Source organism: Mesocricetus auratus, unplaced genomic scaffold, assembly GCF_017639785.1.
Source record: "Mesocricetus auratus isolate SY011 unplaced genomic scaffold, BCM_Maur_2.0 Super-Scaffold_100014, whole genome shotgun sequence".
In the NCBI taxonomy this organism is placed as follows: Eukaryota; Metazoa; Chordata; class Mammalia; order Rodentia; family Cricetidae; genus Mesocricetus; species Mesocricetus auratus.
In genome coordinates, this window is record NW_024429197.1 from 4508125 (window position 1) to 4523814 (window position 15690).

Here is a 15690-nt window from a genome sequence, read left to right on the forward strand (position 1 = left end):
ACAATGGCTAGAAATGGCCACAAACTTCCCGGCACACAATAACCCTGACAAGAAAATGAGGCCAGCTACAATGATTACAAAAGAGTGCTGGTTCTATTTGCTTTGTAGTAAGCTCAATGTCCCAGTATGTCCACAGAGTGATAGATCCAAAACCCAGGAGCTCAGGAAGAGGGGTAGGGACCCCACTGTCCTTGAAGTCACTTGTTTGGGGAATTGTCTCCTCCCTTTCCCCCTAAAAGTTTAGCTAGCATGAGGGCAGGCACATGCAAGCCCATTGTCCCAGCACTGAGTCCTTGATCCAACACAGCCAGTCTGGCTTTGGCATGCAAGTCCGGTTTGCATGTGATTTCAAGAGGAGGCTCCTAGCCCCTTTTCCATGTGGGCTGTGAAATCTAGGCAACAGGGAGCCATGGTAGCATGAGGCCTTTAGGGATCCAGATCTCTCAGGCAATAGAAGTGATCTGTGCTTGCTTTTGCTCTCGGCAGAACAGAGTCCTGGGGCAAGAACAGTTGCTGCTCTGGCTCTGAGGGTAACAGCAGAATAGGGTGGACATCAGCAGCGCCACGGCGATGATAAAGGCCAGCACCCACCGGATGACACCCGGGTAGATGAAAGGCAGAATGAGGACAATGAGAAGAGCCAACAAGAGCAGGTGTACAGCCAAGCGCCGGGCAGCTACACGGTTGACACTTACTACATCCTGGTCGTCTTCTCCTGTCCAGTTGGCTGGCCGCACTGCTGAAGTGGCAGAGCCCACCAGCCCCTGGGGACACAAGCGCACCTCTGGGCACGGCGGGGCCAGCTGCCCTATCATCGCCTCCTGGTCTCGCAGGCTGCAGATAAGGCCTCCGGGGACAGCAGTGACCTTTCGGCACAGCGGACAGGGGATGGACCAGGTGTCTTCCTGCACGTATAGCAGAAGCTTCAGGCACACGGCGCAGAAGGCATGCTGACAGCTCAGCAGCTTGGGGGACCGGGCACAGTTGTAGGGCTCTCGGCACACCAAGCATTCCAGGTCGCCCTCCGTAGAGACACTGAGACGCCCAGTGGGAACCAAGGCAACGATGGTGGTTGTGGTGGTGGCACCCGCTGGGATAGGTTGAGGGGCCTCAGTACAGGACATTCTGGGTACCGAGTTGCTGAGATGAGGCTGTTCCATGCAGGGGCATCCATAAGGACTGTCCGCCGGTGCTGCCTGGACTTGCATGGATTCTGGTCCTGCCGGGACGATTCTAGTCTCCTCTCTGCTCTGTCCAGGTACCTGCTGACAGCAGACTTCTGGCATCTTTCTCTCCTGGTTGCCCAGTTTGTTTCTCAGCTTACGTTGCCCTTCAGTTATTATTTCTTTACTCGAAACCCAGGGTTAATTAGTAACTTGGAGACCTGGAGACTTTGAATTACCTGATAGAAGGGCCAAAGGGGGCGGAGTCTCATGAATCAGGCCTTTCCTGTTGAGGCCCTGCCTGGTGAGTGTCTGTCTGCATGACAACCAAGACGCTGTGATGACAGGGGTTCCTCCTAAGCTCTGGGGTGTACCAGAGACCCCCATCAAGTTTCCTAATCTGGATAAATGGAGGGGACTCCCCTCAACCTTTGAAAAAAGATTACATGAATTCTCGGTGCACGTCATGGCACATGGTTGATGGCAAGTGCCTTAACTTGCTGCACCACCTCACCAGCCTTTGAAAATGCCAAGTGTCTGGGCTTCAGGGCTCACAAGCATCCGCGTGGTCCTGATGAGGGTGACTGGGGAGCATCACTTTAAGAGAGGACTCCAGAGATGGGTTTCCAAATCAACAGGGAAAAGTGTGCCCGTGCTTTGAGCACACGGGCCAGTGGGCGACCTGATGAAACGGGAGATGTGGCGGGGAAAGTGTTGGGAGCACAAGAGAACAGAAAAACAAGTCTATCCAAGAGTGCACTGGCCCATTTAGTCCCTTGTCATCCCGACAGCTGGATTAGCAGCCTCTGTTCCCAGGCATCTCATCAGTGGATCACACAAACCTTAAGAAGGCACCATTGGCTATGTCCTCGGGAGCCATGAGCACAAGCTGCCATTTATTTGGGCCTCCTTAGAGCAGACCAAGAAGAGGCCTGGGTCATCATTTGTGGTCTTCTGGGATCCCAGCTCTATAAGGAAGGTCTGGGCACAGGAGCAGGGTGTTGGCCTGCTGGCTGGCTGCCAAGGGGCCTTCCACAGGGGCAGGACCCAGCCGTGTCCAAGGTCTGGCTCCCAGTCTCATGGAACTCAGCCATGTCAATTGGTACAGATTTGATTGGCCTCCAGGTAGCTGGCTTGAGCTGGCAGGACTCACGTGGGATGGCAGATAGGACACAGCATGGCAGTTATGAAATTCTAGTCTGGAATGCTAGAGCTGGGATGGATGTCCTCACCCTCAAAAAAAAAATGCCTCCACAGTGAATCTAAAGATTGCTGCCAGTGGCTACTGGTGTCTAGCTCTTTGAATTGAGCCTTTCCCTCCACCCCAAGGGTGATGCTGTAGGCTCAGCAGCCCCCAGCAGGCAAAGACTGCGAATTTTTTCATTGTCTCCCACTCATGGTCCTCTCACGCTCAATCCCAACCCCAGTTTCCATTCTTTTCTGCCTTAGCCTGGGTAAGCGGTGTTTTCATTCTACCACAGTTTCTACCAAGTTCACTCAAAGGGGCCTTGACTCTAGCTGGGTTTCTATGTCCCATATGCTTCCCACTTTCTGGATGACAGTGGCCTGTCTTCCCTTTGGGTCATCACTGCCCCCCGAAATCCTGTGGGAGACAGGAGCTCACATCATGGGTTCCAGGGTGTAGTCTGGCTGATGCCTTGAGATTTAAGGGTTTAGTGTATTCCATCTGGCTGGCTGTAATGAATGGCCTAAGGAAAGCCAATGAGATTGGATTCTGGGACTCCTGTTGGAACTGGTGAGGTTGTCTTTCTCCTGGGTTTCCAAGCTTAAGGGTGGAGCCCTGGGGAAGGGGACAGGGCCACAGTGTGCAAAGAACTTGCCCAGGAATAAAGTCAAGGCATAAGGCATTATTTTAACATCTGGATCCAGCCATATACCTGAAGCCAGGAAAATTATCTGTCGATTTTTCAATATATTAGTTTATGAAATGTACTTTTCGCTTTCTTAGTGCTGGGGCTCGAACCCAAGACCTTGTGCACCCAATTCCCCAGTTTGCAGTGAGTCAGTTCAAACTGGTTTTCTGTTTCCCACAAGTGAGAGTTAGCCAGATAGTACCACAGAAGCTGAGGAAAAGCAGCATTGGCTCTCTGTGTGAGTGAGAATCCATAAGGCAGCACACACACACACACACACACACACACACACACACACACACACACACACACACAGCCATGGGTGACACAGCATATTACTCTGCTGAGATGCTGGCTTTCCTTGCTTTAGCCCCAGGTAGTGTTCCCTTCTGTTCACTGAGTCTAGAAGGTTGGGAAGGGGAGAGGAAAAACTTGTTCAGCCACATTCATTTATTATATAATAAATACATAATAAAATTAAAAATTAAAAAATCAGACAGCAGAGGGACTTGGGATGGCCAATGTCTTCTCTCTCTGCTACCCACCTACAGTAAGTCAGGTTATCAGAAGGTCATAAATGGAGGGGTTAGGGCTAGGGATATAGCTCAGGTGATGGTGTTTGCCTAGTGTGCATGACATCCTTGGTTCAATCCCCAGAGCAGTACGAACAAGGCCTGGTGGTACACACCTGTAATCTCAGCATTCGAGAGGTAGAGGCTGGAGGATCTGCAGTTTGGGGTCATCCTCGGCTACATAGTGAGTTCATGGCCAGCTGGGATACATAAAGCCCTGTGTCACAATGAGAGAGGGAAGCAGAGGGGCAGCTTAGAGGGGGAGAGGACTTGCCATGCCAGCCTGCTGACCTGAGTTTGATCCTCAGAACCCACGGAAAAATGTTGATTCACTGGTGTGCGAGCATCTGTAATCCCAGCACCTCTTCGTGAGATGGGGTGGAGACAGGAGAATAGCCCAGAAGCCTGAGGACCAGCTAGACTAGAGCTCAAAGCTTCCGCAGCAGAAGCAATAAGAAGGACCCTGCCTCAACAAGTGGAAGGAGAGAACCAACTCCCGAAAGTCGTCCTCTGGCATGGGGCAAGAGACACTGAGGAGACTGAAATGTGACCACGGGAAGACACTTGGGGCTCCTGTCTGAAGAAGAACCTTTCGATGTCATTGAGTAACCGTCAATGGACTAAAAATGTGGGTTAGAGGCAGATGCTTCCCCAGCATGACTGAGGCCCTAGGTTGGATCTTATTGATGCAAAAGATAAAATCATGGTCGTAGTAATCAAAAAAATTACAGAAAGATGCAGTAGAGAATATGAGCTGGGAGTGCTGGCTCATGCCTGCAATCCTAGCACTACAAATACTGAGGTAGAAGGATAGCCTATTAAGGCTAACCTGGGTTAGATAGTTCTAGGCCAGTGTGGTCTATAGGATGAGACCCTATTCCAATTAAAACAAAACAAAATAAAATGTGACCATTCCTTTTACTACGAACCCTGAGTCATGACCTCTATTATCAGTGGGTTCCTTCACATTTTCTTTTCTTTCTTTCTTTCTTTCTTTCTTTTTTTTTTTTTTTGAGACAGGGCTTATCTGTGTAGCTTTGGAGGTTGTCCTGGGAACTCGCTCTGTAGACCAGGCTGGCCTCAAACTCACAGAGATCCTCCTGCCTCTGCTCCTGAGTGCTGGGATTAAAGGCGAGCACCACCAACACATCTTGGCTTGCAAACCTCCTTTGACTCCCTCCCTCCCTCCCTCCTTCCCTCCCTCCCCCTCCTTTTTCTTTCTCCCTTTCTTTGGTCTTGATACAGGTCCTCCCCATGTTGAGGTTGCTTTTCTCCTGGGTTTCCAAGCTTAAGGGTGGTTGGTGAGCGTCGTGATGTTGGGAATTCTTCCTGCTCTCCAAGTCAAACTTTTGTTTTTTTTATTGCTGTAGAGATACAAACATTAATTTTCTGTAAAGCTTGTGAGTTTTTTGTTTGTTTGTTTGTTTACTTGGAGCTGTAGACTCTTTGAGTTGAGGCTTCCAACAGCATGGGGGCGATACAGACTTGAGTGCTGGTAGAATGTTCTGCCTCAAAGCCACTGGAAACCAAGAAATGGCAGTTAAAGGGGACGGCCCTGGAAGTCACACTGCTGATGCCACCTTATCAAGATACTTCCACTTGAAATTCAGGGTCTGTGGGAAAGGATTTGAGGTAGCAATGACTAAATTAGGCCTTCTATCCCATGCTTGTTCCCCTTGGGGTCAGCTCACCCTGGGGATGCAGAGAGCTGGGTCCTGGCCACCAGCTACACACACACACACACACACACACACACACACACACACACACACACACACACACACCACACTTCTCTTCTGGAATGTCTGCCTGCTATCTTCTCTCACATTTTTGTTCCAAAATTCTCTTCTCTGTGCTTTTAGACCTTAGCAACAGGAAAAACTAAGCACTAAACAGACAAACTTGATTCTGTTAGTCCTGACTTCACCACTATCATATTTACTATTGGAATCCACCCCCACCCTAACCTCCATTTGGGGCAGTGCTGGGAATCAAACCCAGGGACTTGCTCCATCTTCGTGTTACCTTCTGTCTCATAACCCTTATAGTTTTTAGACTTGTTTCTTTTACTCTTTGTATATGAGTGCTTGGCCGGCCTGTATGTCTGTGCCCACAGAGGCCAGAAGGAGACATGGAGTTACAGACGGCCATGAACTGCTCTGTGGGCGTTTGGAATCAAGCCTGGGTCCTCGCCAAGGTCAGCTAGTGCGCCTAACTACTCAACTGTCTCTCCAGCATCCCCAACCCATTTTAACATTCTCCCTCTCCTCCTCCTCCTCCTCCTCCTCCTCTTCCTTCTCCTCCTTCCGGTTCTTGGTTCTTGTTTTCTCTTTCCTTTCCCTCCCTTCTGTTTCCCCCTTCTTCTTCTCACCCCTTCTCCCTTTTTCTTTTTTTGGTCAGTCTGGCCTAGACTGGCCTCACACCTGCATCTTCCTGCCCTCCTGTGCTGAGATCACAGGTAGCCCCAGGAGGCCCAGTTTACACAGCCTACACAGCGTCTGGGTTTGAGATGTAGTTTGGGAAACAATGCCACTGGATCAAGCGTAGTCATTCGAAGGCTTCGTGTTGACTGTGTGTTCTGAAGGCTGTGATGGAGCTATATTTTGGGGTTGCTTTCTTCAGTGGTTTTGAAACCTGCTTCTATATCCTGAGGCCAGGCCAGGGTACTGGCTGTCCCCTGCACCCAACATGGGAAACTGGTCTAGAGAAGATGAGCTTGAAGAAACACTTGGCTTCCCCAATGGGATGTTCTATCCGTCTACACAGGCTTTCTGAACAGTTGTCTACTTCCTGGTTTGCTTTGGTCACCAGGAAGCTCAGCCATGGTAACAGTAAAATACCAATTTTTGGCAAACACTGCTCCGCTCCCTCAACTTGTACTTCCTACTCCAGATTCTGGTCTATCCAGTCTTGGTGCCTGGTATTTGATTTTTGTATTTACGTTTTTGTTTGTGGCCGTTTCTTGTGAGCAATTCCAGTGCTTTCTGATCAAGGAGAGAAGGAATGAAGAAAACAAAGTAGAGGGAGAGTTGGCAAATATAGGCCGGAAGGCAGCGGTGGCAGGGAGCGTGGGCGCTACCTGCATCCTCAAGACTAAACCCCTGGGGGTTGTCTACCCCTTTCCACTCATGCTGTCCCGGACATGGAAGGCTGGAGTTGGCGTGTGCCTATCTCAGTGAAAACATTTCTCCGCCTATTCCTACGCACATTCCAGGGAACAGAGATGGGGATGTGGTTCACTGGACCATGTGAAATTAACTCTCCCAAGAACAATTTGTGATCCATTAAATTACTCTCCAGGGTGTTCAGCCTGAGCCCAGGAGACTGCCTGACCACCCCTCTTTTCTCTCCAAATATCAGGTCTCACCTTCATGGAAACTCCCCGAAAGAAAGAGCATTTGACTAGAAAGTAATGAGGGTCCTGAGCACGTGGGCTTTAGTGGAAGGTGTAAAGGTTGCTTTTCTGAGTAGATTGACAGGTCAAGCAGACCCTGTGTGCGCATCCTTGGGTAACTAGTTTAACCTCTCTGGTTCTACTCATCTTCCTAATGGAGATAAAAATGGTATTTTTTGTGGTTGTTGTTTCAAGTCTTTTGGTTGTAAGAGTTGAAATTTTCAACTCAAACTGTGGTAACTGACAAAGACTGGGGATACTTCTTGGCTCGTGTCACAGAATTCCAGAAGGGGTGTGGTGTATTTTTGATCGTGTGGCTCTTGAGAGCTAACATCAGGCACGCCAGGTCCTTCGAGTAGTCATCCATAACACACCTAAGAAGTAAACATCGTTTCTAACCTAACACGTGAGAAAACTGGGTCGCAGAGAGATTAAGTCAGATTACACAGCTCAGAAATGGAACGGCACTTGGGACACAGTCCAGAGAGTTCCGATGACTGAGCCAGCATTCTGAGGGCTGCGCCACCGCCTCCTTGCTGAGGCTCTTCCAGGTGGCTGTGTATAGGGCTCCTTCTTGTCTGGTTTCCTCATCTGCAAAGGGTTCTTTTGCACATATATGGGCATGCTTGTGTGACTACACATACCCATGTGTGTGCAAGCATGTGGAGGGCAAAGGAGAGCCTCGGGTGTCATTCTCCAGCCAACATTTCACGCAGGAACTGTGCTGATTAATTTCTGTCAACCTGACACTAAGCAGTGTCACTTGGGCAGAGGGAACCTCAGCTGAGGAATTGCCTCTATTAGATTGGCCCACAGGCGGGCATGCCTGTGGGGCATTTTCATGATTGTTAATTGATGGAGAAGGCCCAGTCTGCTGTGGGTGGTGGCATCCCTAGGCAAGTGAGCATGGTTATATAAGCAAAGTAGCTGAGTAAGCCTAAGGGAGCGAGCCAGAGAACAGCATTTCACCACCGTCTCTGCTTCAGTTTGTGCCTTGAGCTCCTGCCCTGGCTTCTGCTAATTATGGACTGTGACCTCTTGGCCAAAATAAACCTTTTCCTCCCCAAGTTGCTTTTGGTCAATGTTTTATTACAGCAGCTGAAAGCAAACCGGGATATATGTATACTGTGTTTACATCATTTCCATTCCTGTCTCTCCCTCCACAACTCTTCCTGTGTCCTCCCAACTCCTTCTATAATTATTCATGTTTTATACACATATAACCTACCAAGCCTATTTAGTGTTGCTCTTATAAACATGTGCACATGTGCTTAGGACTGAATAACCTACTGGGGGGCTTCTCCCTGGAGAAAACTGATTTTCCCATCCTCCACAGCCATCCATTGCTATGGATTTTCTATAGGGATGGGGCCCTGTGACATCCCCCCGCATCCTCTTTGGCCTGTTGACTAGTATGTTCATAGACAGTGACCGTATTGCTGAGATTTCATGGGTGCCATGTCCCTGACATGACAAGAAGATACCATCTTGCAGCAGGTATCTTGGCCCTGTGGCTTTTACAATCTTTCTGTTATGTCTTCACTCTATTCTTTAAACCTTATAGGTAGGATGTGTGTTACTCATTGGGGTTGGTACCCGTAATCACTTATCCTCTGTATCATTTTGGCCAGTTGTGGATCTCTGTAGTAGCCTCCGTCTGCTGCAGATTGAAGCCTCTTTCGTGAGAGGTGAGAGCTACACTCATCTGTGGCTACAAGGAGAAGTATTTAGACTATAGTGAGACATTATATTGGCTTAGGAAAATGGCTATACTAGACTCTCCTATTGGGCCTATGGCCTTCCCAGCCACAGGTCCATGGGGAGATTTACTATATCAGGCATGAGTTGGATTTGTTTGTTTGTTTGTTTGTTTTGAGGCATCGTCTCTCATGAACGTGGGGCTCACCAAGTCTGCTTGGCTGAGAGACTTATTTTCTACTGGTTAGCTCTCATGGTGCTGGAAGGTGCTGTTCAGGCTGCTGGGGGAGAAGCATGAACAGTCTTACCCCACTATGGATTCTGTGAGCTCCAGTACCAATCTGCTAGGCAAGGTGTGGCCACTTGTGCTACAGTGGCGTGACTATTAAGGTGTCAAGCAACTGCTTTCTGATTGAACTTGAGACCTGCTGGGGCTGGGGGGGGGTGGGTTTCATGTCCGATGTCACAAACCTGTCAAAATCCTGGGGAGGTTATAGGCTACGGTGGGGAAGCTACTACTGCTGTTTTACTAAATGGGCATGCTGCACTCGACAAATTGCCTTCTAAATACATGTGCTGTGCCCATGGATGAGTGCTGCTGTCAACTCCTGTCAGAGATGCTTCTTTTTACATCAGGCAGCGGGTATGTCAGAAAGTCATAGTTGGTCAGGGTTCTGAGAATAAGTGACGAATGAAGACTCCACCCTAAACGGGATGTATCTCCAAGGCTCATGGGACATTGCAGAACAGGCCTTAGAAAGAATGCAACAGCCAGAGAAAGGGATAGAGTGCTGTAGAACACCATGTTCTGGGAATGATATCGCCACTTGAGCCCTCAGTGGCTGTGATTATCTGCACAGGATTGGGCCTGTCAACATCTGTCACAGAGGGGAGAGGGACTCATGAGGCCCCACCCCTCCCGAGGATCTGTAAGCAGTTCGTGATTGCTGGGGAAAGGAGAGATATTTTCTTCAGTAGTGTAGCCACTGGTAGGGAGCTCATGTAAACAGTCCTAATGAAACTGAAAACCCCACACACCCGAGCACATATGTGAGCACACATGCTCATACATATACATACACACATATATACACACATACAAACACACACATTGACACACATGCATACACATACACACATGCGCACACATACACACATATGTACACACATGCACACATATACACACACATAAACTCATGCATACATATACATACATGCACACACATACACATATGCACACACACAAACACACACACACACACACACACACACACACACACACACACACGCGCGCGCGCGCGCATACACGCGAAGGAGGACCAGCTCGGAAGAGGATCAGCTGAGGGGAGCCGAGGAAGGCTTCAATGAAGGTGTAAGGAACACATGAAGTCCTGGGTGAATATATACAATTCAATCACAGACAGAGCTTGTGTGAGAGGGAGAGTTCATGAGATGAGACAGAGAGCTGGGCACGGGCCAGCCTTGTTCTTTCGTAACATCCCTCTCGCGAGAACAAACCAAGTTGCCATGAGCAGCACATTAGTTTCTTCCCAGGGCAGTTTCCTCAAAGACCTGATCACCTCTTGCTTCAGGGTTCCACCCTCTTCCACATCGCCACTCTGGGGACCAAGATTCCAGTACTTGAGACCCCGGAGGACATAGTCAAACCATACCCAGTGCACAGAACATGTGACCCAGCAATTCCACAGCAGGTGGACACCAGCAGAACTGAAAACGGGGCCTTTTCATATTCTCAGCATCTCCACCAATAACAGCTAAAATGAGGAATCCACCCAGGTACCCATCAGCGAAAGTAGGTGAGCTCACTGAGGTAGATCCGCCCAGTGAAGTATTACTCAGCCTCCACCATGATGATGGTCAGACACGAGCTGCAATGATATGCTTTGAGGCTAGTGTGCTGCCAAAGAAGCCGGCCATAAAAAGGAGTCTATAGTTCCATTTATGGGAGGCACTTGGAGCAATCAAGACGTAAAGACAGAAAGTCAAGTGCTAGTTGACAGGGACTGGGGGAAGGGGGAATGGAGAATTATTGTGTAATGTTTAGAGAGTTTCAGTTTTACAAGACGAAAAGCGGGGTGGGGGTGGATGTGATGTGGACTTCACATGTTATCAAAGTGTCCGATGCCACTGAAAGACATGTTTAAAATAGTTAAGGTGGTAGGCTTTATGTAATATGAATTTTATGATGATAAAAGAGGCACTACTGTAAAGTTGAATGAAGCTTAAGGAGAACACCAGTGTATCCGCCACGGGCATTCTGCCATCAGGGTTTGATGATGCTCGTATCTCTGTCCCTCATTAAACCATCTTGTCTTACACAAGTCAAGCATATTTTAGATGCCACCTCATTTAGTTTCCCTCAAACGCTAACCTTCAAATAATAGTAGCAATGCCATCTTCCACTTTTTATTTGACGAATCAGGTGCCTCAGGCAGGCAGAGCAGCATGTCTTTACACCGTTAAACACACGTAACACATCTTTCCACGGTTAAAGCAACATCCCACAACAGACAATAGAGAGAATTACAACAGGGCGACATGGTCCAAAGTCACTGGGGGAAAACATTTAGACCGAGAGTCAAGAAGTAATGGGTAGGCCGAGTTCTGGACGAGGGTCCAATCATAAAGAGCCACTGCTTTCAGCTGTGAAACAAACCAACCAAATGGCTCGGGTCTGCTCTTGACCTTGCCTCTCCTGGCTCTGTGTGCTTGAACATCACGCTTAATCGCTCCAATTCTTGGATTTCTTGTCTAAAAAAGAAAACTCCTTTTCTCTCCTTTCTCTCCCTGAGCAGCTTAGTCCTAGATAGGGAAGGTAAAACCACTAGAGAAAGGCAGTGTCCATCCTGTGAAGAGTGGAGTGGTGTGGAGGTTAACATATGTATTTATTTTTACACACATTGGTGTTTTGTCTGTATGTATATGTGAGAGTGTTGGGTCCCCTGCAACTGAAGTTCAGACAGTTGTGAGCTGCCATGTGGGTGCTGGGAATTGAACCTGGGTCCTCTGAAAGAACAGCCAGTGCTCTTAACCACTGAGCCATCCCTCCAGCCTCCTAAAATTGATTCTTGACTTGACAGGTTCTAGAATCACCCAGGAGACAGCCTCTGGGAGTGCCTGCTAGGGAGTTTCAAGATTAGGAAAAGGTGTGAAGACCCACTTAAACCATGGGCAGCACCATCCTGTAGGCTGGGGTGCTGGACACAATAAAAAGGAGAAAGTGAGACCAAGGATGTAGTGTGAGCAGCCACCTTATGCTCCTGCTGCCATGCTTTCCCTGTCAGGACGGACTTACCCTCAAACTGTGAGCCTAAATCAACCCTTCCTTCCTTAAGTTACACTCGTTGGGCATTTTGTCCCAGCAGCGAGAAAATTAGTTAACACATGTAGGGAGCTGCTGACCGAGGGTGGGGCTGGGGGCGGGGTGTTACAACGGGGCCACAGAGAGGTGACAGGATGGGCACATGAATAAGGCAGAACCTGGTATGCATTATGAGAGGCCAAGCAGGATCAGGAGGGTATCTATGTGGGGGTGACCTCTGTGGTGTCAGTCTGGGCAGAGAAAATAAGACACTCCAGCAAGAAACGTCAGAGCTGGAGTGGGACCGGCAGGAAATGTGCAGAGCTGGGGGTGGGGGAAGGCGTTGTGGATTTAAAGTGGATGTGTCAGGAGCTAGGAGACTGGGGATGGAAACAAGGTGTGAAGAGCACATACTGCAGAGGACCAAAGTTTGGTTCCCAGCATCCACACAGGACAGTTGGCAAATGACTGGGAGGGTCACAACCACTTGTAACTCCAGGGGATCTGATACCCTTTTCTGGTCTCCATGGTACTGACACCGTGTGTCCATACTGCACCCCCTGCCAAATACACATGATTAAAAATAAAATCAATCTTTTAAAAAAAGTGGATCGAAGAAAAAGTGACAATTTCAGGGAAAGGAACTCTAGGATTCTGCTCTCAGTGAAAGGAATAAGAAAACAAGCAAAGCCAATTTTCCCAAGCTTTGGGAATGAACTTCAAGGGCTTGCTACAAATTTGGGAAGTGTTTTCCAGGAGAAATAGCTGGACTTTTGTGGGAGCAGCTGACTGTACCACACTTTCATTTGTGTAACACCTACTACCCACCTTGAGCTCTGAGGTAGCCAGTGAAGTCAACAGTAGGCAGCCACCAAGAGGGACTGAAGTGGCTCCAAAGGGTCCTTCTCGTAGGACTCATCGTTCGGCTTGTCTGGAGTTCCAACTGAAAGGCCTGAAGTAGACATGATCTGCAAAGGCGCCGTAGTTTTCCTGTGCTAGAGGCTCCTCCTGGGCAGACTGTGTTCCTAAGGATCTGTCAGGAGCACTGGGTGTTCTTAGAGTTGGCCAAAGATAATGGATGTGGTTGATACAAACAAGGGACTAAACCACAGTAGTGTAAAAGGAAAGGGTGACAAATGGGTGGTTATTGGGGATATGAACAGCTCTGATATGGTCCCATGAATTCTCAGTTAATCAGTGTGTGTGTGTGTGTGTGTACATGCATAGGTATATACATGCCATGTCATGTATGTGGAGGTTCCTCTGATACAGTTCCATGAATTCTCAGTTAATCAGTACGTGTGTGTGTGTGCGCGTGTGTGCGTGTGTGTGTGTGTGTGTGTGTGTGTGTAGGCACATGCACGCCATGGCATGTATGTGGAGGTCTGAGGACAGTGCCTAGAAATTGGTTCTCTCCTTCCATCACATGAATCACAAGGACTGACCTCAGGTCATCATCATGGCACTGTGACTTAATGACATGTCATGGCAAGTGACTTTACTCACTGAGCCATCTCACCGGCTCCTATTCCCAGGAATTTAGAAAACCACATGGATGTGTAGAATCCTGGGGGTGGCAAGAGCTGTGTGCATATGCTTAGTTAAAAACGTCGACAAACTGGAAGCATCTCTGTCTAGTCGTACAGCTCTGCAGGAACAGGAAGTGAGGACTAAGGCAGCTGTCTGATAGTTGGATACTACACACAGGGAGTCCCTTGGCAAAGACTTACAAATTCCTGCTACTCAGGGAAATGTCCATCTGCTTATTGACTATCTAGTAAGTCTACCAAACTTCAAAACTCACACACAATCAAGAATATGAACTTTCTATATAGTTAGTTTATAAACGTTGTGAAATAAACCACATGAAACAACACCAAACAGTTATAACCAATGGCAACAACCATCCCTCGTGAAGAGGAAGGAATTTGCTTCCCAGTATTGCCACAATGTAGTACTTAAGGTGTCTAGCTTTCAGTAAAGATTTAAGAAACATACAAAGAAATAAGAAACTATGACAAATGCATTAGGGTTGGGCAAGTGACGAGGCCCATAGAAGTGACTCCATTCCATCTTGACATAAGGTCAGAGAGTTCGAGCCAATTATTGCTCCTTCAAGGTTAAGCAACAATATGTTTGGCCTAAGGTGTGGCTATTGTATATCTTACCTAGACAACAGGATATTTGGCCTAAAGTGTAGCTAAAGATGTCTTACCTTAACAACAGGATATTTGGTTTAGGGTGTGGTTATTTGGTGTTTTGGGTGTTAAGGAGGTAATTACATTAGTTTGTTCCTTGTATCCTGGTAAGGAAGTCTCTTGCCTGTCCCCCTTTTGATTGAGGCATATAAGAGTTTCCAGTAATAAAGCTGGGGCTGATTCTATTATTCACTGGGTGCCCTCCTGACTCTACATCTTGTCTCTTGCCTATTTATTTCCTCAATCCAGACTCCCCTTCTCAGAACAGATGGCCCCTCAACATGGGGCCCCGACAGGCAAGAAATCAATAGACCAAGGAAGCAATGGTATTGGGTTTAACATGCAAAGACTTTAAATGAACTATTTAACACATTTTCAGGGGCTGGAGAGATGGCTCAGTGGTTAAGAGTACTCTTGCGCAGAATCCGAGTTCAGGTTCCAGTGTCCACGTTGGCACTCACAAACTGCCCATAACTCCAGTTCCAGGGCAATTCGACTCTTCTGGACTCCATGTGCACATACCCACCCACATACATACAACTAAAAATAAAACGGATCTTAAAAACCATTTGACGAGCTAAAAGAAAATGCATCTAACGACCTAAGTGGAACTATGTGAATGTCTCATGAAAATAGGGAATTAAAAAAAAAAAAGAACCCAATAGAGATCTCAGAGTTGGAAATTATTAAGAACCCAATAGAGTTCTCAGAGTTGAAAATTGTAACTGCAATAAAAAGCTTGTGAGAAGCTCATGGAGAATGGGGGAGGAAGAATCAGGGGACTTAATGATGGACTGAGAATACTCAGTTGGAGGAATGATAAAGAGGGAAAATGACCAGTGCTTCAGTTGGTTTTGAAGCACTATCATATGCACTAAGGGGTTCACAATGGGTGCCTCAAGGAAGAGGGGAGGAGGAATGGGCAGAGAAAAGAACCTGAAAGAACAGTGGCCATAAACTCCTCCAGTTGGATGAATAACTGTGATGGGTGGATGTCGTGTGGTTTGAGTGAGAAACGCCACCGTGTGCTCATGTGTTTGAACACTTGGTTCCCAGCTGGTGGCACTATTTGGGGAGGAGGCATGGAGGAATGGGCTCTGAAATTGTACAGCCTTGCCCTAGTCCAGCTTACTCTCTCTGTTTCATGCCCGAGTCTGAAGAAGCAAGCCCTTAGCTTCCTGCTCCTAACACGTCTACATTTGCAGTCATGCCTTTCCACCACGGTAGATTCTTATCCCTCTAGAACTGTAAGATAAAATAAATTCTTCCTAAGTTGTTTTTTATATTTATTTTTATCATTTTTTGTGTGTGGGTGTTTTGATGCATGTGTGTTTGGGCATCACACAAATGCCTTCATCTAGGAGGAAATCAGAGTTCTGCATCTACACACTATCATCAACGCTCCAAAGCCAAAGACTAAGAGAGAATCTTGGAAGCAGCATGAAGCTACTCATCATGTACTAGGAAGG

At 47.7% G+C, this 15690-nt stretch overlaps 1 protein-coding gene across 1 annotated transcript; it reads right to left on the reverse strand.

Moving 5' to 3' along the window:
• Nucleotides 1-74: 74 nt before the first annotated feature.
• On the reverse strand, nucleotides 75-1406 carry Rnf186 (ring finger protein 186). The gene has a single exon (XM_005081048.4). It carries the CDS (start codon nucleotides 1284-1286, stop codon nucleotides 444-446), a length of 843 nt encoding a protein of 280 aa, XP_005081105.1. The 5' UTR covers nucleotides 1287-1406; the 3' UTR covers nucleotides 75-443.
• Between the last annotated feature and the right edge of the window lie 14284 nt (nucleotides 1407-15690).

Bases quoted from the DNA above. Each gene is read 5' to 3' on its own strand.
- Rnf186 (XM_005081048.4), bottom strand. From the start codon at position 1,286: ATGCCAGAAGTCTGCTGTCAGCAGGTACCTGGACAGAGCAGAGAGGAG.